The 21,522-nt window shown below is 40.9% G+C and overlaps 2 protein-coding genes across 5 annotated transcripts in view; both read right to left on the bottom strand.

The window, feature by feature from the left end:
* LOC103365535 (LIM and calponin homology domains-containing protein 1-like) overlaps nucleotides 1–9,065 on the bottom strand; it is a 31,661-nt gene extending 22,596 nt beyond the window's left edge. For 3 of the 4 annotated variants that reach the window (XM_008292994.1, XM_008292995.1, XM_008292993.1), the window contains exon 1: nucleotides 8,656–9,064. In XM_008292994.1, coding sequence (XP_008291216.1) covers nucleotides 8,656–8,769 — 114 coding nt within the window. In that variant the 5' untranslated portion in view covers nucleotides 8,770–9,064. Of the gene's footprint in view, nucleotides 1–8,655 lie in introns of all 4 variants that reach the window. The other variant, XM_008292992.1, reaches the window with a different exon arrangement.
* A 3,083-nt stretch (nucleotides 9,066–12,148) lies between these two features.
* On the bottom strand, nucleotides 12,149–18,186 carry uchl1 (ubiquitin carboxyl-terminal esterase L1 (ubiquitin thiolesterase)). Its single transcript, XM_008292991.1, has 9 exons — nucleotides 18,073–18,186; nucleotides 17,977–17,988; nucleotides 17,439–17,567; nucleotides 16,650–16,791; nucleotides 15,898–15,983; nucleotides 15,328–15,375; nucleotides 14,996–15,065; nucleotides 14,861–14,919; nucleotides 12,149–13,230 (listed from the first exon to the last, which is right to left on the bottom strand). Exons 1-9 carry the CDS (start codon nucleotides 18,103–18,105, stop codon nucleotides 13,147–13,149), a joined length of 663 nt encoding a protein of 220 aa, XP_008291213.1. The 5' UTR covers nucleotides 18,106–18,186; the 3' UTR covers nucleotides 12,149–13,146.
* Between the last annotated feature and the right edge of the window lie 3,336 nt (nucleotides 18,187–21,522).

Raw genomic sequence — 21,522 nt, 5'->3', positions numbered from 1 at the left:
AAAACCCATTCAGTTTACAACAATATGAAACAGAGACCTTGTCAGTTCAGAAGCTCTAGAGTCAAATATTCTGTAGACCTAGGTACTGTCAGACTGAATATCAAGCATTGTGCCTGATAAAATGGTTGCAAACTATTTAACAAAATTGTTTTAGCTTAACTTTTTGCTACTCCTCTTTTCTAAAACAATTAGAACAACATATTGGGCAGATAATTCAAAAACATTGTGGTATGACATTTACAAAATCCAATTCATCACTGACAATCAATTAAACATTTAAGACGTTTATTAAACAACAATTCCAAACCTTTATCTGAGCCTGTGATTTGATTTTGGTGAGTTCATATCTTTAAGATTTTTTAAGCTTTAGTCAGATTTAAGGTAAAGTGTAAAAATGCCATTTTGAGGCCTTGCAAAGGGTATTTGACTCTATTCTTCTATCATTAGTTTAGTACTAATATGATACTGTCATTTGTACATGAGAATTATATACTATAGTCTTGGAAAAGTGCCTCACTGTGTTCTTCTCACAGGAACCTGCTGCTTCCCAGTTCACCCTTCCCCCAACACTCTGCTTCAGTAGAAACCAAATTAGAGTGATGCCGGGTCAGTGACACACTGCTCTGTGTCCTCATTCCATTTATCCAAAATACACACACATGTCTCAACGATAACCTCAATCCCCTAACCTAGACCACAATTTGGAGTCAATCCTGCGCAGGCAGGAGAGGACAAGAGAATCAGGAAAATAACGGTGGTATATAGTCATAACGCCAACCCACACGCTGCCTTTCGGAGCTGTTGTGCAACCAGCGGCCAAAGATGAATGGAAAAGAAGAGAGGGTTGGCTGATGCCGTTTAGACGTCTAATCCAGATTAGCAGAGATTACAGTTAGCACCCAAACTGTTAACTGCAGGCCCACACTCTCTCTGATTCTGCTGCTCATATATATGCTCCGTTACACTCTTTTCACAGCCAAACAAACACTTGCGCTGATCTGATTTAAGAATCAGTAAGTCTAAATGCTTCAATGTGCAACGCAAAATACTTGAGTTCTTGTTTTTCTTCCTCTGCTGCCTCTTCCTGGTGACATTTATGATTTATTTCTATTTTTTAATACAGATCTGCTGCATATGCACCATATGTATGAGAGGAAAACATACACCCACACACACAGTCACACAGAAACGCAGTGCATCTGCAACTATGAAAACGGCCTATTGTTTTTTTGTTATATAAGTGATGGCCAGATGTTTCCCATTGGCATCCCCTTCTTTGTCTTGTCTTTCATCATCCTGTGTGTGTGTGTGTGAGTGAGTGTGTGTGTGTGTGTGTGTGTGTGTGTGCGTGTGTGTGGCGGCTCTTTAACACACACAAGCAAAAAGTTTGTCTATCTTTTTGACTCCCTGACATAATGCATTCTTTCCTTGGTTCACTTAAGCCATCATCACTAAATGCCTGAACATAAATCTAGCCAGAGCCCGAAAACCAAATCCTTACCATCAAACAACACTTTAAAGATGTGTCAGAAAGTGAGCACTGTCCTCGCTCCCAAGGTCTACTCAAACTCAAATTGGTTCTCCTCCAATGTTTCAAAGACTCAGAGTCTTTGAAACATTTACAGCGTGGTCATGCATAATTTAATCACAGAGTAGAGTACTGTATTGAGGTGAGAGCAGGACTACTGTTTGAGTTTTGTGTAGGTAGCGCGTGAGGAGGAGGCAGGACACAGACAGTGGGTGAGGGGTGTAGGTGGTTAACGATTGGTTATGTGAGCCGAAACTGAAAAAAACAGCAATTAAACTTAGAGACTGCTGTGAGCGGACATGTTTTTGATGCAGAGCTCATGAACATTTAAACAGAAGACCAAAAGATTGTTGTGTCACACGTGTGTTAAAATGAGGGATGTAGTGTAGTCATTAAATGAGTATTCATGGCTGCTACATAAGCCAAGCCAAAAGCCTCGGGGGCATTTCAGCGCCAGCGACAGTAATTCGACCCTCCTCTGCTCCTTCTGAGCCCTCATGGTGGATTGCTCTGCTTAGCCTGGTGAATGGCAGCAGCAGCTACCATTTAAACCCCGAGGTAGGAGTGTGTGCGTGTGGTGGGGCGAAGTAGAAGTAGGCCAAAGTACCCTTTATTGTAACAACTGTATAAAGATGGAAGGAATGAGAGGCTAGAAAAACAGAAAGCAGAACAAGAGAAAAATGTGCAGCACATCAAGTTAGTGGCGCAATTTCAAAAAGCACATCATGCGCTGTAATCCATGAAAGTGGTACGAGCTGGGATTTTGCAGATTCAGACAAACTGATAATAATTTGCTGCTGCAGCTGACTGACTTCGTCATTTATGTTTATCACGGGACCATCAGGCAATCTCCTAAATTGAACCCATGTAACTTTATGACTCTCACTTATTACATTAGCATTCATCAAACTATTGTGTTTTTCTGCAATCTTGAAAAAAAGCAGATGGTTATTTACCAACACGTAACTCTTTTCTGAGTGCATTTTACAGGATCAAAAGTTCCTTTGTAAGAAAAAACGTTCCACCGTCAACACAATAAAAACATTTTTCAAATCACTGCAACTCAGTATCCTGTCCAAATGGCTGGAAAAGTCCTTTCTGCTTATTTTGTATGACATAAGAAAATATAAACAGGCTTTAGTGTAAAACTCTAAAAAAGATTTTAAAAAGAAATAAAGAGCTGCATCAACAAATGAAACAGAACTAACAACAAATTTTTAGTTTGGTTCACATCATACAAATCGAAAAGGAACATACTCAGAGACTTCTGTTCAAACATCTGTGTTCCTATTAAGAAATGTGGTCTAAATTTGAAGTCGGGGCTAATAATCTTTATTGTTCAGTGAAAGATATTTGTTTCCACGGGAATTCCATTGTTTAGCTGTCTGACTGAAATTTAATTTTACTGTAATGCTAAGCCGATGCAATTAGTTTCACAGAAAATAAATTTGTTAGTCAGACAAAACAAGATATTTTAAGATGTCCTCTGGAAACCAGAGAATTAACAATGAGCATTTTCATTGTTTCATCTCTTCATTTAAAAAATAATCATCAGATTCATCAAAAATGAAAATAATCTCTAGTTGTAGTCCAAGGATTATAGATGACAGGCACAAACTGAGGCCTGCTAAGCTGTCTGTGTGCCTCAAGTAAAACCAGTTCTGAAATTGCAGTAAATGTATTCAGGTTTTCTTGGCTTAGGATGAGCCACTGGGGGGTTACTACACATGACAGTCAGCACGATTGGTCCATGTACAGTTAAGGTAATGAGGTCACTTTATTTGACAGACGTCTAAGCATTTTCCTCTTATTTCTGATGAGCAGAAATGTCTATTGCGCTTGAGTAAATGAAACCCCAAAACTGATGATTTTTTTTTGTTTGTTTTTAACTGTTATCATTTTGGCCCTGGTGATTTTCCTTTGGCTGTGGCTAAAACGTCTTTAGAAGGCACTTAAAATTCCTCTACACAGCAAAACCCAGGAATTATGTTGCAGTAAGAGATTGCCATGTGGAATATTGGAGCTCCACTGTGATGTAATGACCGCCGAGAGACAAAAGTTTAATCAGCAGCAGTTGCATAAGCCTCATTATAATGTTCTGTGAGCCATTTGTGCACTAAAAGTCATGATGGAAACAAAGAAGTAGACAACAAAAAGAAAATAAATAAAGAGGAATAGAGAAAGACAAAGAGATAAAGTCCTAATCCAGATGCATTGTGGATAATCTGGATTAAAGTAATTAACCAGAGTGAGTCGACACTAGACAGAACCAGACTCCTCAGTTACTGACAGCTGATGTTCAAATCCAGAAACACTTCCTTGGTATAATTCCAGTACGTTAATTGTACAAAATATCTGAGAACGGTACTTTTTTTTTAGCATTGTAAAATATACGTGCATTATATATGATTAGGAATTGCCATAGCTTTTTCACTACATAATAATTTGGTATTTTCAATTCAAAAAACATATGGTTCAGAAAATATGACTTTCTGACATAAGATAAGATTTTCATAAATTCATTCACATTTTACTCATACTTTCTGAGTATGCTTTAATATGCTATTTGCTGTATGTTAATAGTTTATCCATCTTTAGATTTAGCCTCTGAACTGGCACATGTTAGCACATTTTAGCACAAAAATTATTTCACCACACTTCAGCTTCAATCACTATTAGTCCAGTTGCATCTATATCTCAGCGCACTCTGCATCTTAAAATACAGTACAATTTAGTGTATTACATTTTACACACAGCTCAGCGTCAGAATTGACCCAACACAGACTAAAGCTACCTGAAAACTCTGGAGACTGCTGGAGCCAATCAACATACTATCACAGCTAACCTTTCACATGTTGTGTGTGCAACCTATTCTGATGCTTTACATAAACATGTCACATCGACATGTTTAACTTAATCTGATCTAGCACTAAAACTATGGATTTCCAGAAACATCAGAAATCACTGTGGCATGAAAGACATCTTTGCCAACAATAAGTCTGTGTCATCATTGTTTCACATTCTTTCACTCAGCATCTGACGCATGGTAAATCCATGAATCCCTGCTCTCACACTGTCTCTCGTGCAGACACAGCTGGCTGTCTGAGACTATTGGAGTTAATCTGCCGAGGACAGCTGTGACATCTGGCGCACACACACACACACACACACACACACACACTTATTCAGTCAAATGCATTCTTTCATTTTTTCCCTGTGTGTCTGACCCCAACTCTTACGATGTGCTGTATGTCAGTGACAGCAGAGGTTAACTGCTGTCACTAAAGTTAGCTTAGCTTCCCTAAGCCTGTATAACTTTAACCTGCTTAATGTCACATCCAACAGTTTTGAACCACCTCTGACCGTGTGTACCAGTTTTGAGACAGTCTAATCCACCCTTGTCTCGTCTATAAACAGACAGAAAGGTTTTGTCTGTGCCAGCCTAATTTCCTGCTCGGGTCATTGGGTGATATATAGCCTACTGCTCTACTGCACCCCTGGAAACAGTGACACCTGAGAGCCTGACCGTGTTATGTTCCCATAGTGACCAGTGTCACCCAACCGGGGCGTGACCGAGGAGTGTGCGAGGCTGCGAGCCGTATCATGCATAGCTGATTGCCGTCTGTGAGCGTGCATACACTTTGAATACTTGACAGACATGGCAAATACAAACACGCAGATTGAAAATGCTTCATGGAGCGCAGGGCGGCATGGTTAACCCTGAATCATCCCCACCTGTGAGGGCACAGAAATACACCACTAGAAATAGAGTCAGCTTGACCAGCCTGAAAATAACTGGAGAATTAGGGGGCAGAAAGACGACAAAGTGAGAAGAACACCGAGCAAAGACGCAGCAGAAGAGATTAGGACTTAGAGGGCAGCTTAAACATAAACTACACTGTGCTCTCTACTGATGGGACGTATTGCATTTACACTGTAGTTGGGAATCTTATCTTAATATCTTGTATTTACTGCGTTCGTTATTAGTTGGGAGGAAATATTGCATCATGCCAAACTATTCATTATTAAAGATTTATGCAATTGTATTCATGTGGCGTTTTTAATGATATTGTAACTCATACCAGATGAACTGCATATTAATAAAGCAAACACGACCACAGATAACATGACCACAATGGTGATGCAAGTTTGCCACAAAACATTTGGGGATTAAGCATGCTAAGTGACTCATTCTATGATTAGATAAGATGCACATCTAAATTAGAATTTCCTCCAAAGCGATTACTTGTGTGGATATTTGCTTGTGTAAATAACTTAACTGATGCACTGAGCTTTTCCACATGTTCTAAAAGTGGTTTGTAGCACTCAGATCATACAAAAGGTATTATTTCATAGAAGCCAAGTATCATATTACCTATTTATTTTACCATTTACCAGGTCTTAGGAAGGAATGTGTCATGAAATTTTCTCAATTTAGGTTAAATGGGTGGATACCAACTTTTTTGGCTTGTGACTCTTTAATGTGAAGCAATCAGTACTCGTGACCCCTCATCAGTCGCTGCCTACATCTGCTGGGACCAGTTTAAAAAGAAAGTGATCTGAATGAACTTTTACAGACTTGAAGAAGGAAAATTACCCATGTTCTAAACAACTTGTCTTTTACTTTCCTCTCCCATTAATCATTATGAGACCCTTCTGACTTATCTGATTTACTTCTGACTTCGACCCCTGTGGGGGTCCTGACCCCCAGATTAGGAACCACTATGTTAAACAGACCATTTGAAAAACTGTTGCGATGCATGTCTAATCTCAGTTTGGATTTCAGTCTTATCTGTATACACTGATTGAAGCCCCATTGGCTTTAGTTAAAACATTGCAGAAATCCAACTTCTTCTTGGTCAGTATTGTTAAATGTTTTGTTTGCTGTCTTTGTTTGTATGTTTCAACTCTGCTTCCTGGAGGTCTATGTGGTGGGTCATTAAAACACAACCCAACACCATTTTTAGAAGGTTGCCGAGCATAGCACATCCGATGTAAAGGCTGCCTAGTATGACATGAGTGTAGCATTGCTGCACTTCATTTCTTTTGCAACAAATCTAGTAGAGTTGCAGTTGATGATCTTAGTAACAGGTTCAACAACATCAGAGTTTAGTGACGCATTTTTGTAAGGCTGTAAGCTATTGTCTAATTCAGAGTTTTCATTAGGAGGAGGTAAGAGTGCCGCTTCCTCTAGTTTGATGATGGGGACAAGGACTGCATTTCAAAATTCTCCCAAGTGTCTCCTATCCATAAAGCCCATGGTTGTTCATTTTGGCCTTACAGTTGTGAGGATCTTACTGACTGAATTTGCAAATGTTTTTTCAAGTTGAAGTTTCAAAAAATAGCCCAGGGCTCAAGAGGCTAGCCTGTTTGTCATCTTAGTCTTTTTCTAACAAGGACCTCAGTACAAGCAAACTTTCTTTACTGGCAGTACTACCTGAGTGCCTGGACTGGGTGGCTGCAGTCTTGTATTTATCATCAGATTAAGTAAATAAACCATAATTTCCATCTTCTTCTCTGTCTGACAGAGCTTGAGGTAAACTGGCTTGTGTATGGGACAGCCAGACAGAAGAGACTCATTGCCCACACTTATGGCTACCACCTATCTAAGAGGTCAGGTGTACGCAAACACACAAAGTAGCAGTAAATTCAATAATGAAATGTAATTAGAAATTATATAAGAACCAGTTTATCAGCTATAGTTTACATCATTTGTTACATAGCTGAATGCAGAGTTCCATCACAGCTGGATATTATTTCATTGTAAGAGTCCGATCCACTAGATAAAGTCAAAATATGGCAGCTGAGTAACAATGTAAATACAAATTATTATACTATGACTGGCTGTACTTCTGGCCCTGTGACACACTGGTGACCTGTCCAGGATGTACCCTGCCTTTGGCTCTCAATCAGATGGTATAGACTCCAGCTCCCCATAACCTTCTACAACATACACTGGTGTATAGATAATGGATGGATGGTTGTAGTTAGATAAACTATTATCACTTATGGTTAGAATTTTTAGTATTGAAATCATAAACTATGGTTGGTCCACCTTTGGCTGAACTTTTTCCCCATGTACACACCTGCATCGCCTTTCTTGGGCTGTTTTGAACTGTGGATATTGTAGTAAACTACATGTTCACTGTATCTGTGTTAGTCTACACACATCAATTAGAAACCTTTACTGTAAAACAGGAAACCAGGCTTTATCAGTATGTGACTTCTTAACTCTCATACTGACAGATATTTCAACTACTCTCAATGCTACAAAAGCATCATAGAATTCTTTAAAGTAAGTTATGTCTTTTGGTTTTTGTGCACCACTCCAAGATGATCAGTGGCCCCATCTTTTCCACCCTTGTGAACAATTTCTGGAAGCACCCCCTGCAGCCAGCACAGTCTGTGGGAGTCTTGTGAAAACACGGCCACGGTGTGAGGCCAAAGCCAAAACTTCTACATAAAAAATCATTTTGTTGTCCCCACCAAGCCTTTATATCCTCTTGTGTGAGCTTCTAGTTGGCAGGTAGCTAAGCTGAAGCTGGGACAGAGCCCTGATGAAAGAGAAAACAGGTCATAACGCAGCTCCACGGGCAAATCATGATTCACCGCTCAGGCTTATGGAGGGAGGCGTTCTGAGCCGAGCAGATGATGGTGGGAGCGATGCAGCAAAACCCACCAATGATAATCTCATCCGATGCCATCGACTGTCGGTACAGTGAAGCATCTCGTGCGTGAATACTGCCCTGGTTTTATAACCATGGCAACCGGAATCCCCTCGCGCCTGAAAAAAGGGGGCGTTCCTGCTCCCGGTTAATAGAAAACACCGACACTTTGAGGCTCTACTACATGTTTACTGCGTGAAAAGTCCCCACAGTGTTCAGCGTGGGTGTCCACTTTCATCGGGAGCCAGGCGAACGTGAAAACTTTTGACACGCACGGCTGTTCACGCATGCGAGCTCACACAGTAACCCGACACTGCATAGTCCCCCCCAACAGGTGACGGTGCACCGGTGCTGTGTATTTATATCCCCGGTCACTGAATATGACGGCATGACCCGGTTCTGTCCCCGGTGTGTGCAGCAGGCCCCGGAGCGGTTCTGAGGACCCCCCCCCCCCTCACTTACCTCTATCCATTTCTGCGCCTCCAGGCAGGCTGGTTCGGGATGGTTCGGCTCCGGCGGCTCCTGCTCCCGCGGCGGGCCGTTCGGGGACTCTCGACATGCTGCGGGGCTCGCCATCACCGGGCAGGCCGTTCCACCGAGAGCGAAGTGATGATACGTTGATATGTGATAGAGCTCCCTCCGGGCGCCTGGTGTCGGTGCTCCCCTCCCCGCTCTCGCTCCGTTATCTTCCTCCTACCGGACCCGCAAACTCCACGCGCAGTCAGTGCGGTGCGTAGCCCTCTCGTGCTCAGCGCGAGCCTGTGTGGCGCAGAGATGAACGGCTCCTCGCGACGCTGCAACACGAACCGCGCGCTAAAAATAACGAGTTCTTGTTCGCCGAAGTGCGCGAGGCTGCTGCCGCTGCTGCTGCTGCTGTCCTCAGCCACCGCCGCGGCCGCGCGATTCAGGAGGCGGGAACGCGCAGGCTGGAATCTCTGCGGGGGAGGTCGAGAGAGACAAGAGGGAGAGAGAGAGAGAGGGGATAGGGACAAGAAGGACCGGGAGGGAGAGAGAGACGGGGAGAGTGATAGAGAGGAGACAGAGACGGAAGAGACAGAAAGACAGGGAAAGACATGAGAGAGACTGGGTGGGGGCAGGAGAGAAAGACAGGAATGAGACAGGAGACAGAGCGAGAGACAGGATAGGGACAGGAAGGACTGGGAGAGAGAGAGACAGGGAGAGTGATAGAGAGGAGACATAAGACAGAGGCTGTGTCCGAAATCACCCCTTACACCCTATGTATCACCCCTTACACCCTATGTATTTTGTAGGGCTGTCCGAATGTTAAGTCACAAATGTTAAACCCTATATAATGCACTCAAAATATGCCACAATGCACCGTGGTAAGTAGTGTACAGCCGATGGTCGCTAACCAAGCAATATGGACCATCATGCATTGCGCGAAAGGAAATGCAAACTTGTCATTAAAATACAAGTAAATTCCCGTTTGTTTTGTTAAATTTGATTTTAGCCGTTTGTTAGATGGGTTAGATGAGATGGCGGCGCACCTAGACGCAGCGGTCCCTTCAGGAGACAGCGAGAGTTTAAGTTTTGAGTGCCTTGCCTATCCCAGACATTCATTCTGCAAAACTTACAACTTTGCCGAACATCAGGGCAATGAACGTTGCTAAAATTGCGGCGATCGGTTGTAATTTGGACAAACTACACCAACACGGAGTCCGATCGGAGACTACGCCGGCAGCTACCTGAGAGAGAAGGAAGCGCATGCGGTACGAACGTAAACAACGGAGGAGGAAGAACGCCGGGATCCATGCTAGGCTAAAGGCTAACCCCTCCAGACCAATAGGACAGTCCTCCTACTCTCCAATGTCTGCTCCCTCGACAACAAGCTGGACGAGCTACGTTTGTTGAGAGAAACCCACAGAGAGTGGAAAGACTGCTGTGTGTTTGCTTTAACAGAAACATATGGCTCCATGACAGCATCCCAGACGGACATACAGCTGGAGGGGACGACATTATTCCGGTTGGACAGACAGGCAGCTAGCTCTGACTGGGAGAGAAAGACAGGAGACAGAAAGAAAGGGAGAGAGCTAGGGAGGAGACAAGAGACAGAGACTGGGGAGACAGAGAGCGACATGATAGGGACAGGAAGGACTGGGACAGCAAGACAGGAGATACAGAAAGAAAGGGAAAGTGATAAGGACGAGACAAGAGACAGGGACAGAAGAGCGAGATAGGAGACAGAAAAAGACAGGAGAGAGACAGGAGACACAAAAGACCGATGGGGACAGGGGAAAGAGAGACAGGAACAAAACAGGAGAGAGACAGATTAGACAGAGAGAGGGAGACAGGGAAAGATACAGGAGACAGTCAGGAAAGAGAGAGACAGGGAAGAGGCTGATGAGATGGAGAGTTAGACGGGAGAGACAGATTAGACAGAGAGCGTGAGACAGGGGAGAGACAGGAGAGCAATAAGACAGACTGTAAAAGGTGTCCCAGTGTTTCACAGTTCATTGTGTTTAGCTTTGGTTTGACGACTGGGGACACATTAGGTGAGGGGTTGGTAAATCTTATCTGAATGTCTGAATGCCTTTTTTAAAACGTAAAGGACGGGATTACCTCGCAGGCAAAGCAGCACCACATGCTTGTTAATTTGAAACTGTAAAAATCCATCCTGAATACCAGTATTTCTGTTTTATTGTACTTTAGTTGTCCAGTCTCCTACATAGAGCTGAGCCAAATGAAAACAGAGATATTGCAAACCTTGAGAAAACTTACCTGACTTAATGGTTACACACAGAAAAAGGGAACTTCAGTTAAAATTTTGCCCTGTGCCCTCCAGCAGGCTCCTGCTTGTCTTTACTGTCTTAAAGTAATTACATTTAAACACAGTCTAATAAGTCTAATCTACTCCCCCAGGAGGTCCCAGAAGAACCCCAGTGTTAGGAGTAGCTACAGCCCAGCTTTCAAGTTGCAATTCTTTAAAAAGTCAGCACAAATCAGTAATCGACATAACTAGTATTTTCAAACTTTGCTAAATTTCACACAATGGAGAATGAATAGTGTGACTTTTTCAGATGGGAGGTTAAACCTTTACCTTCTGTGCATGTTGTTTCACCTAAACATCTAAAACATAATGGCACTCACCAACAAAAGACACAACAACATAATACAAGTTGCATTCTTCTACCCAGACCCCTGTTCCACCAGACAGATATCTGCCTTTCTGTCTGTGTGGATACGGACTTTAGTATTCATCCCTCTGAAAGGATCTGTGGAAGCCCCTGTTAGCTTCACAGAATATGTTGTCCCTCTCTATTAGGGCTTTATTATTGAAACACGAGTCCTTTTATTCTGGTCAGCTTACAGTATTTTGCATGTTGTCTGCTTTTCTTTTTTTTTGGAGGGGCAATACAGAGGAGGGTCTTGTGTCAGTACCAACAGTGATGACACGGGCTATCGACAGCTCTTCTATTCTCATCCTGCATCAGCCTTGCCCGGTCAGGACGAGCCCCAAGCTGTGAGAAAGCCTTAGGACCTTAACCACTTCATCACCTCATGTGATAGAGAGTCTGACTTGGGTGTTGGCTCAAATGCAGACTGGTGACTGGAGGTGTTGACAGTACGAGGAGTTAGAAAGATTTAGAGCTGCAGCTGATGCTTACAGACACTAATTTATTCATTCAGTCATTTTGTTTATTTTGTCCAAACAACAGTGAAGGACCTAAATGTTTTGGTAGCTAACTAACAAATCTGATTAATTTTCTGCTGATCAACTAATCACTGCAGCCCTATAAAGGGTTTACAGGCAATTCAATGACTAGGATGGCATGCTAGGACTTTTTTTGTGTGTGCAAAAAAAAAAAAAGAAAAGAAAAACCACATACCGACAGTGGGACCTTTGACATCTCATTCTGAAGATACCTGCTGCAGATTAAAAAGCATGAGCCCCATTTAGTCTCCCATTTTTTTGAATACAAACACACTTTACACATTTAAGTTTAATGGTTGCTTTATTGAATTCCCACAGCTGCATTACCAGTAGAACTACAGCAACATAGGATTTAGAAAGTGCAGAAAGGTAAACAGTTTGAACACAGCCTAGACATACTAATAACCCTGCACTACACGACAACAACCCCACATACAGTAGCACTTTATTTGGATGGTCTCCTTCCTCACTGGATGTTATATCTGTGTTAAACTAGCACACTTAACGTGTATTTGACCATTTGTGGATTGTAAACTCAATTCAAATAAAGTGCATTTGTTAAAACAGCAGTGAACTAAACAAAGGGAGACTCAGATTTTCTAACTTCTCAAAGAAAACCTCAGTTTTTGAGAAAAATGTCAGAATGTCACCCAAGAACGCCACTCTAAAGGTTGCGAGCATGCTCTGAACAATGGTTAAATTATTCCTACGGATACATTTGGGCTATTCTGAGGAATGTCAGATCCTTATAAACTCAACCACACAGCGACCAAAGGCATTCAGAGGAACAGGAGGGGAAAAAAAGTTTCCTCAAACAAGTGTTCGCCTTTTCCGTCTCACTCTTATTGGCACAAAAGGTATTTACGCATCAGACTTCTGAGTTTGACACAGATGCACCAGTGAGTACACACAGAAAGAAAAAGAAGTTGCAACAAGACAGATACACGTATGCACCCAAGCAGTGGTGAGACCTGACCTTATGTTATACAATTTCCACGGCTAAACAATAATCACATAGAGTTTGGACAAGCTTGTATCAGTTAGTGTCGGCAGAACAAAAGAATCGGATTGTGTTTGTGTGTGCATTTGCTAAAGCTAAAGAATGCTTTGTTCATGAGATGAGAGCAATATGTGGAAACAATATGTGCTTTATAGTGCATAGTGTCTGCAGATGTATGTGCACACAGGCCGCTCTGGGTGCCTGTTGATTGTGTTTGCCTTATGGATGCTCCAAGACATTTTGGTTTACAATTTGCTTGATTTGGTGTCCTGCTGAATATCTAACTGCGACAAAGAGCCACAGCAGAGAAACGAACTTCGCCTTGCTCTCTTTCCATAAATCCACGACACACTTTGGCCGCATCCTAGACATGATTAAAAGAAAAGAAAAAAAAAAAAGATAAGTTAACTCTCTTACCGAATTTTCATGCACACCAAAGTTTCATTTTGTGATTAGAATTTTCTCCACAATATTTAACTAAACATTTTTCAACCAGTAAAGAAGTGGACGTAATCAAGGTGATGTCTCCCGTGGATTTGTGGACTACCAGTTTTGAAGCCTCACTATTGTAATTTGGCCATCATTTTTTCTTTGTGACAGATTTGGATAAGAGGCTGGAGCTGGAGAGGAACGAACGGATGGATCTAATAGAGAACTCAGGGATAATATGTACATCCGTGACACAGCAACTTATCAGTCACAAGGTAATCATGCCCTACAGCATAGCCTGCTTCATCATCTGTTTTACTCTAAATGAGTGTATCATTTGCAAAATTAACGTCATGCTGCATTTAGGGAAACTGACAATGTTTGATTGAGAGCATAAACTCATTAGGAAAATGTTTACTATGCTAATAACTTAAGTGAAAAGTACAGTCAACTTCCCATAGACTTCTATACAATCACTCTTTCTTTTGGAGCCAATGGATTTACCCCGCTAGCCAACAGACTGCAGGTTTAAGTTACCTTTAGCTTCACTTTTCAGACCCAGAACCTACATCCATCTTTTCTATACAACCTAGATTACTAAGATTATAACATGCTATAACATAATACTACAAAGCTTGATGCCATTAAATTTGGTTGTCATAGCAAAGGTAAAAAAACAAACACACAAAAAACTGTTCCTAATTTTTTTAAGGCAGCTGTTTTCTTTAAAGTCATTTTCTTATCTATATAAACCATTCCAGCCAGGTAAAACGAACGTAAATCTTGCCAGCGTTTTTGTCCATGTACAGTAGCACCAAAAGCAGTTACCAAAACTGCATTTTATATTTTGTTATGGCAGTATTTGATCAAAATGACCAGAAACTAATTTAATGGTTTCAGTGGTTCATCGTGTTACATCACATGATGAATGCAGATCTTTCACTTTAGACGTTAATCTAGAGTGCACCTCTGTATTTTAAAAAATATAAGCAGTTCTTTAAAATGAAACCCACGACATCACCACATTTAATATTGCAATTTTATCACAAATGCATGTAGAGCCCTCTTGTGGTAGTTTGATGTCACAAGTTAAAAGGCTCAGAGTTCAGTAGGACATAACCCACAATGACTTAAGCAAATTGGAAGCAAGAGCAAGTTTTTCATGAAACAAACAGACATTTCTGCTTAAACTGTCATTACTTGAGTAGTCGTACTGTCATTACTTGAGTAGTGACAGTTTTTGCAACATAACTGGCAGCAAATTGCCTTACCTAAATGTCATCTGTTCTTACATCAACAATTCTTGTTGACATTGATATTTAGCTTGTAATTAACAATACTTGCATTCTTTTTTTTAAAAAAAACCTTTTTATGGCCCCTACTGCAGATATTTGAGGGTGTGATTTAGCAAAATTTATTTATTAAATCAAGACACTCCGTGAACCCACTCCCTATTCCAGTTTACCACCATGACTCATCAGAGACGATAAGCACTGAAGAACTTGGCTCACAGCAAATGTTCAAGCGTCTACAAACTGCTAATAGATTTACACAGTTTAACATACCGTTACAAAAGACTCTTCCTTGATGGCTCCATGGCTCACTGCTCCATTCATTCTCCCATCTTGAAGCAAAGAGGATGGTTAGAAATGCACAATGTGAAAATACATAAAGGAATGTACATGAAGACACATGCTTACCAAATTCATAAAGTTGTCCATTTACATTGACAAAGGCAATAAAGTGAAAGTTGACTTTGTCGGCTTCTGGCTGTGAAAGTTGAGATATAAAGAATTAATTAAAAGGGCAAATATTGTGAAACAAAAAAGCAATCAGTGTAATTCTAAGGGTTATTTAGGTGTATGGACTACACTGTAGACTGGATGCAACAGTGATAAGCAGGGTGTCAGTTGTCACATATGAATGGGTAACACAGGTTGAGAAGCATCGAGTAAACCCACAAATGCATGTTTGTAGCCTGAAAGTGGTATGAAATGTTAACCACCAGTATGTGCTTGATACTGTGGCTTACCCGACACTGTCCCTGCACTGCAACCTCATTGTGAGCCTCACAGATTGCCTGGAAGATTTAAAAACAAAACAAAAAAGACAAACAAAAAAACACACACATCATGTCAGTGCTTAAAAAGATTATACTGCTTTTTAAAATATAGATGCTCATATGCAATGTGACAGGGCAAACCAAAGCACAGTAATAGTGTTTACAGGCAAACTGCCATATCAAGGATTTATCAATGTGTGGCGCCCCCAAGTGGCCACAGCAAAACATTCAGGTTAAGAAGCGCGAACAGAGATTCTGGAAATTAAAGATTTCCCTGTGGTTCATTTGATTCCTTTTACATGCACCCTCTCAGATATGAAGACATAAAATATGTACAATGTTCTCAGTCATGCCTGTGTTTTTTCATATTTTGTTTATATATCTTATAGTTTTACTGAAAAGCTGTCATATTTATAAACATGCATAAAGGACACAAAACTGTGACTGTTTAGCGTAACGGGTTAAGAAATCTCCATAATACTATAAACAATACCAAATAGATACCAAAGGCTGAAATGTATTTGTTTAAGTGTATCTTACCTTGTTCTTCTCCAGATGTTTGGCACGGTCATCAGGAGACATGTTTGCTGTTTCATCTAGAAATTTCTTAAGGGCAGAGCCACTTTCTGGAACCACAAGAATGAGCTTAATCAGCAACAAACGTGTCAGTATTGGGTCATTTCTAACCACAACTTGCCACACCACATAACTATCATTAATTCAGATTGAGTACCTAAAGTAGGAGTAAAAGGGTAACATCGTCTGTTTTTAAAATTCACTTCATTCAACAAAAACCTAAACACATGAACTTAAAGATTTAACCCCCATATCTGTGACTTAAAAGGACTATTAAAACTATGTGCTGCTCAATCTACAATGTATTAAGGTGATTTGTGCGTCACTTCTTGCACCTTGGTTTAGATTTAGTTTCATACCCATTAACTTAATAACATATCTTATTTCAGTGACAAAACTAAATAATGCCCCGGCCACAAGAGCAGATGCTGTACTGTACATCTAGAAACAGCATGCATTTTTAGCTTTAATGATTAGTTCAGGTTTGAGGATTATTCGAACACTGAAAACTAACTACAATTATTCACTGAAAGTAATCAGCTATAATTTGAATTATGGAAGTCTGATTCATTTCTCTAACTGCTGAGTCACTGACACTAAATAAAAGTGATAAATAACAGTAACTGTAATATAAATACAGTTGTACGTAATGAAGTTACAGTAATATCAACAGTAGTTATTGTATTCACAATTGTGCTTATTCCAGATGCACTCACCAAAAGTCAGTTTGCCTTTATTGTTGGCCACAGCATGCAGCAGGGCGATGGTGCCACAAGAATTGACTGCTGTCTGCTTCAGGAAATAAACCTCAGAGCCTCCTGTAACCTTGTCTGCCTGCTGCGCTCTGAAAGATTCATGCTGCCACGCACAAACATAACAGACACACAGAAGATGGGCATTGTCATCTGCCCATTAGAACACAACGTGCAGCCAATTCTTTAAAAAAAAAAAAAAAGGAGACATCTGCGCATGAATTAGGAACACTTTTACAAAACAATCAACATAAAAACTACATTTACTCATGTCATTTATAAAGTTAAACTCAACATCTTCTGCAGTGTAAAGAATAGCTAGCCATTATGAAATCTGCAAAACTGTGAAGCGCATTTTTCAGTTTTCTGATTTTGTAGACAAACTGAAGGAACTAAAAAAAAAAAAAAACTGAAGGAAAAGATAGATATATTTTGTATGGTATGTTTTAATCATATTTTTCATGTTCACCCTGGGGATAAGGTGTGGTTCACAAAGCCTGCGGTTTAACGTCTTAATGGGAAAAAAAAAAAGAAGAAGAAGAAGGGTAAACATTTGCTGAATCATTACCTCACTACCATCCCTGTCTCAACACTAGCCTGGCCATTCAAGTAACATTACAGCTCTGCATCTCAGTGTCACCCCACCCCAGACAGCCTGTACCACTGGCTCACCCCACCCTCTGGTGCAACTCTTCCAGGAAGTAGTCCACACGACCACCACCACCACCATCACCCTATTATTATGATTATTACCTGTTGCGTCAGGGGGAAGAGCAGCATCAAGGCACAGCATGGTTTCGGGACGGCGGAGAGCTGATCGCCCTCCAGCCCCAGCACGTCAACGAAGCGCCAGCTCTCACCCACGCCTAGCTTGTTCATCATCTGAAAGCGAAGAAATAAACCAAACACGCTCAGATTAAAAGGATACCAAACAATCTGTGACTGCTGCCTGGTGAGGCCGTTCCCAGATGCTGCGTTGTGCTGGTTCACTCAGACCACACCCTTTAGCCCAGACACTGGGGGCTGCTCCGGGAAGGATGCTGCCGCTCATTAAAATGACATGAGGGCTTCTCCAGCTTCCCCTAGCTTCTCCTTTTTAATGTTATGAGGCACTCTTTTTATCAGTACAGGTGATAATAACTGCATTAACACGGTGGTGCGTAGCAGCCTGGTGTTATGACAGCGCTGGTCTCACTTTAACTGCCCTCCAAACTAAACTTACCTGATACTTGAATCAAACGGGTACCAACATGTCGCCATTATTACTCGGCGGCTAGCGTTTCATACCCACCTTGTTCAGCATCTGAAAAGACACAAACAGAGATAAGAGGGGAGTTAGCTGCCTGTTAGAGCGTCGCAGCATAGATGAAGTCGTTACTTCCCCCACCTCGGGGTTGATTTCCATCGGGGTCCACTCCATGGTTGCAATGTTTGGCAGTGACTCCGCTACTTCAGCGATATCTCGTTTCAACGTTGTCTCAGTTCCGACGGCTGTCTGTTGAAGTTACAGAGTGTACCCGGTCTTTATATTGCCGGTCATACCATTTACCGGCAGACGCGGGGGTGGGCTCGGATCAAATGACCATCGGTGCTCAGATTTAACCTCTTTCCTGAGAAATATCAGGTGGAAATAAACACCAAGCTACAGTTTCTTCACGCTCAACCACGAAAGGACACCTTACATTAGAATAAACCCTTATGAAAAGTACATTTCAGTGAAATGACACCGCTAAATATGAGATCACGGTGGATAAATCATGTTCCTTCTAGAAAGGGAGGTGTGACGTATTTATCAGTCCCTATCAAGCCTTCTGGTTAAAGATCAATGTCAGACTGAGTGGGAGGTTAAAATTGTTAATTTCACCGTTTTGCAAAGTACAGTCTTATGCACTGAATACATAACAAGCTAATCTGCCTGAGCAACATCATAATAGTGAAGTCTTTCCTTGAATTTTCTCTTAATACCTTTAAGGGAAGGCATAAATGACTTTCCATGAAGGCCTTTATGGAAAGTCATGTTACTACTGCAGCTGTGTGGAAAAGCCTGAATTTATCTGACAGTTTCCATAACAGCATGGAAAGGGCTTTGAAGGCATTACAGATTCAATGTTGCACATGAAAAATTAATTGCACATTATAAATGGACTGCATACATTCAAGTTATGTACACTGTAAAAAAAAAAAACATCACAAAGGAATTTAGTCAAACCAACATATCTTTTCTAGTTTACTTAGTGTGAATATATGCATTTAGTTTATTTCTAGTTGATTCAACTGTAAATGTCTCATTTTAGTTTTCAGACCACATTAAATAAAACTGGCAAAGAGGCAACATCTGGGGAACATCGCTTTGATTACATGTCAGTGCATGATGACACATGTTACGACACACCATCGTTAATCTGCAAGAATTTTATTTATTTATTTATTTTTTTACATCTTTCTCTGTCAGTGCAACAATGTCAGTGCTACCAGCTGTCTTTAAAGCTGTGTGTGACTTCCTGCATATTTGGTTGGTGATATTTTTTGTCTTCCGGACAAGGAGTTTTGTCCTACAGGATACAGTCAAGGACAGAATATGAGACAACGGGCCTCAGGGCACAGACTAGCAGAAGGTCTTGTACCTGCCCTACAAGAAACAAGTGACCCAAACTGAAGGAGACACAAAATGCTAATACACAAAGTCGATATGTTTTAAGTCTTTGTGGTTGTTTTTTGTATCTCTTTGTGGTCCTTTTGTGCCTCTTTGCTGTTGTTTTGGCTCTGTTTGCAGTGGGTTTGCATTTGATTATGTTAATTTTGCATCACTTTCAGGCAGTTTTAACCTCTTTATGTTAATTTTGTGTGTTGTAGAGAATTACTGTCTTCTCTGTGTGTTCGTTTCTAAAGATGAGATCGGATTCAATTCGGTCTCAATCAATCAATTTAATTACACATTGAATATTGCATTACAGAGCTCTGGGTCAAACTTTCCCTGGCATCAGACAAAGCAAGACTACTCCTGTCTCCTCCTTTTCCTGCCTCTTTCTATCTGCTAAATCACTGCATGGTTCATCTTCTGAATAATGTTCGCTGTCTCCCTCATCTCGTCAAGTGACCGGGGGTGATACACTGTACCAAATGCATGTCTTAGTCCCAGTATTTTCTCCACCTGTTGTAAGTTTTTGTTCTTAAAATGTGTCCCATTATCTGTTCTTATTTTCTTTGGAAATCCGTGTCGTGGTATATAATGTTGCACCGGGAACTTTATCACTGTTGCTGCATCCTTATATGGACTTCTTTTCCTCCGTCTGTTGCTTGTCCTGTGAAGCCATAAAAGAAACAGACCCAAGCAACTTCTTCAAAAGAAGACATTTCATGCCTATGTGCATATATGTAACTTCTTTTATATTTTAAACCTTAAGGACTATACTTCACACATGATATAATATATTTATACACAACAGTGTCTTTGTTGTTATTTTGTGTTCATTATGCATCTGTTTTTTAGTTGGTAGTATGTCTTTCTGTTCTTTTACATTGTCTTTGTAGTTGTTTGCTTGTCTCATGGTTTTGTGTCTCTTTCCATTTGTTTTTTCAGAATTTTCCATCTCTTTTGTGTTATTTTTTAAGAAATGTTAACCATAATAATAATTAGGCGTTCTAGACCAGGGCCCCCTGAGTCTTTAGGTTTTACCTCAGTAATCAGTTCCTGGATGTAGTATTTAACTCATAAATCTTTGGGTTGTACTGTACAGCAAGTGTTTTTCAGTTCAAGTTCTGGGCAGCATCTGCTTGTTTGTTGAAGCTAATGAACAAGAAACTGAAGTGCAACAGACTGCAGTTGCCAAACTGGATTTCTGCCCAGACTGCCAGTGGGATTTAATATTAATGTGTCTTGTTTTCCCAGTTGTTCACATTGCCATGTTTCTGTTAAGAAAGAGCACCTGTCTGCGCTAACACCTGATATTTCTTGTTGGTACTCGTCTGTGTCAGTTATAATAAACCACTGAGTAAATCAGTGTCTTGTGTGCTTGAGAGTCTGCCCTCGGTAGGTTGTGGCTTACAGTATGTGGCTCTACACTCTCCCATCCACTGGGTGGCACTACAACCTGTAAATGTAATGTGAACAGCCATGATGGTATGATTCAGTGAAGTGGCTTTGATAATATTACACAGCCCTCATGTAGATTTATCCTTTGCAGGTTTCATGTTTAATTTTGCCATTCTTTTAGTTTTTTTCTTGTACTGAGCACTCATTGCATGTCGGTCATTTATAGAAAAAGGATGTCGTTTCCACAAGGCTTTCGTTTTATGAATCTGTGATTTAAAGGCCGTAGGGATGGGGTGTGTCATTCATTACTTCAAGACCATAACTTAAAGGGCTTCATAATTAAAGCTTACTTTGCCAGACTTATTCACATTGTTTTTTAGCAACAACCAAAAAAAGACAATTTAACGGCAAAACATTGTGGAAGTCAATTCAATCATGTATACCTCTGAAACGATGTTCTATAGGTCATGTTTTAATGTGTCTATCTTCAAAATGTATACATGTTGCACTGTGGCTACAACATGTATGTTTTTTTTCATGCAGGATAGACTTGATGGACTGTTTTAATCAGAAGTGTTGACAGACAATACCCCTGGTGTTGTCTGTCAACACTTCTGATTAAAACAGTCCATGACAATCACTGACCTGTGCACACACCCTACAGCTACTGACAACACCAGTGGTATCAGGAGCTGTAGGATGTGTGCACAGGTCAGGCACAGGTGATGAAACAAAAGATAGAGATTACCTGTAGGTTGATTTGTCTACTGGTCAGACTGAAATGGATAGTTGGTGATTTGTTCC

This window comes from Stegastes partitus, unplaced genomic scaffold (assembly GCF_000690725.1).
Source record: "Stegastes partitus isolate 25-593 unplaced genomic scaffold, Stegastes_partitus-1.0.2 Scaffold850, whole genome shotgun sequence".
Classification (NCBI taxonomy): Eukaryota; Metazoa; Chordata; class Actinopteri; family Pomacentridae; genus Stegastes; species Stegastes partitus.
Note: the sequence above shows the minus strand (reverse complement) of the source record. Positions and strands in the feature narration are given on the sequence as shown.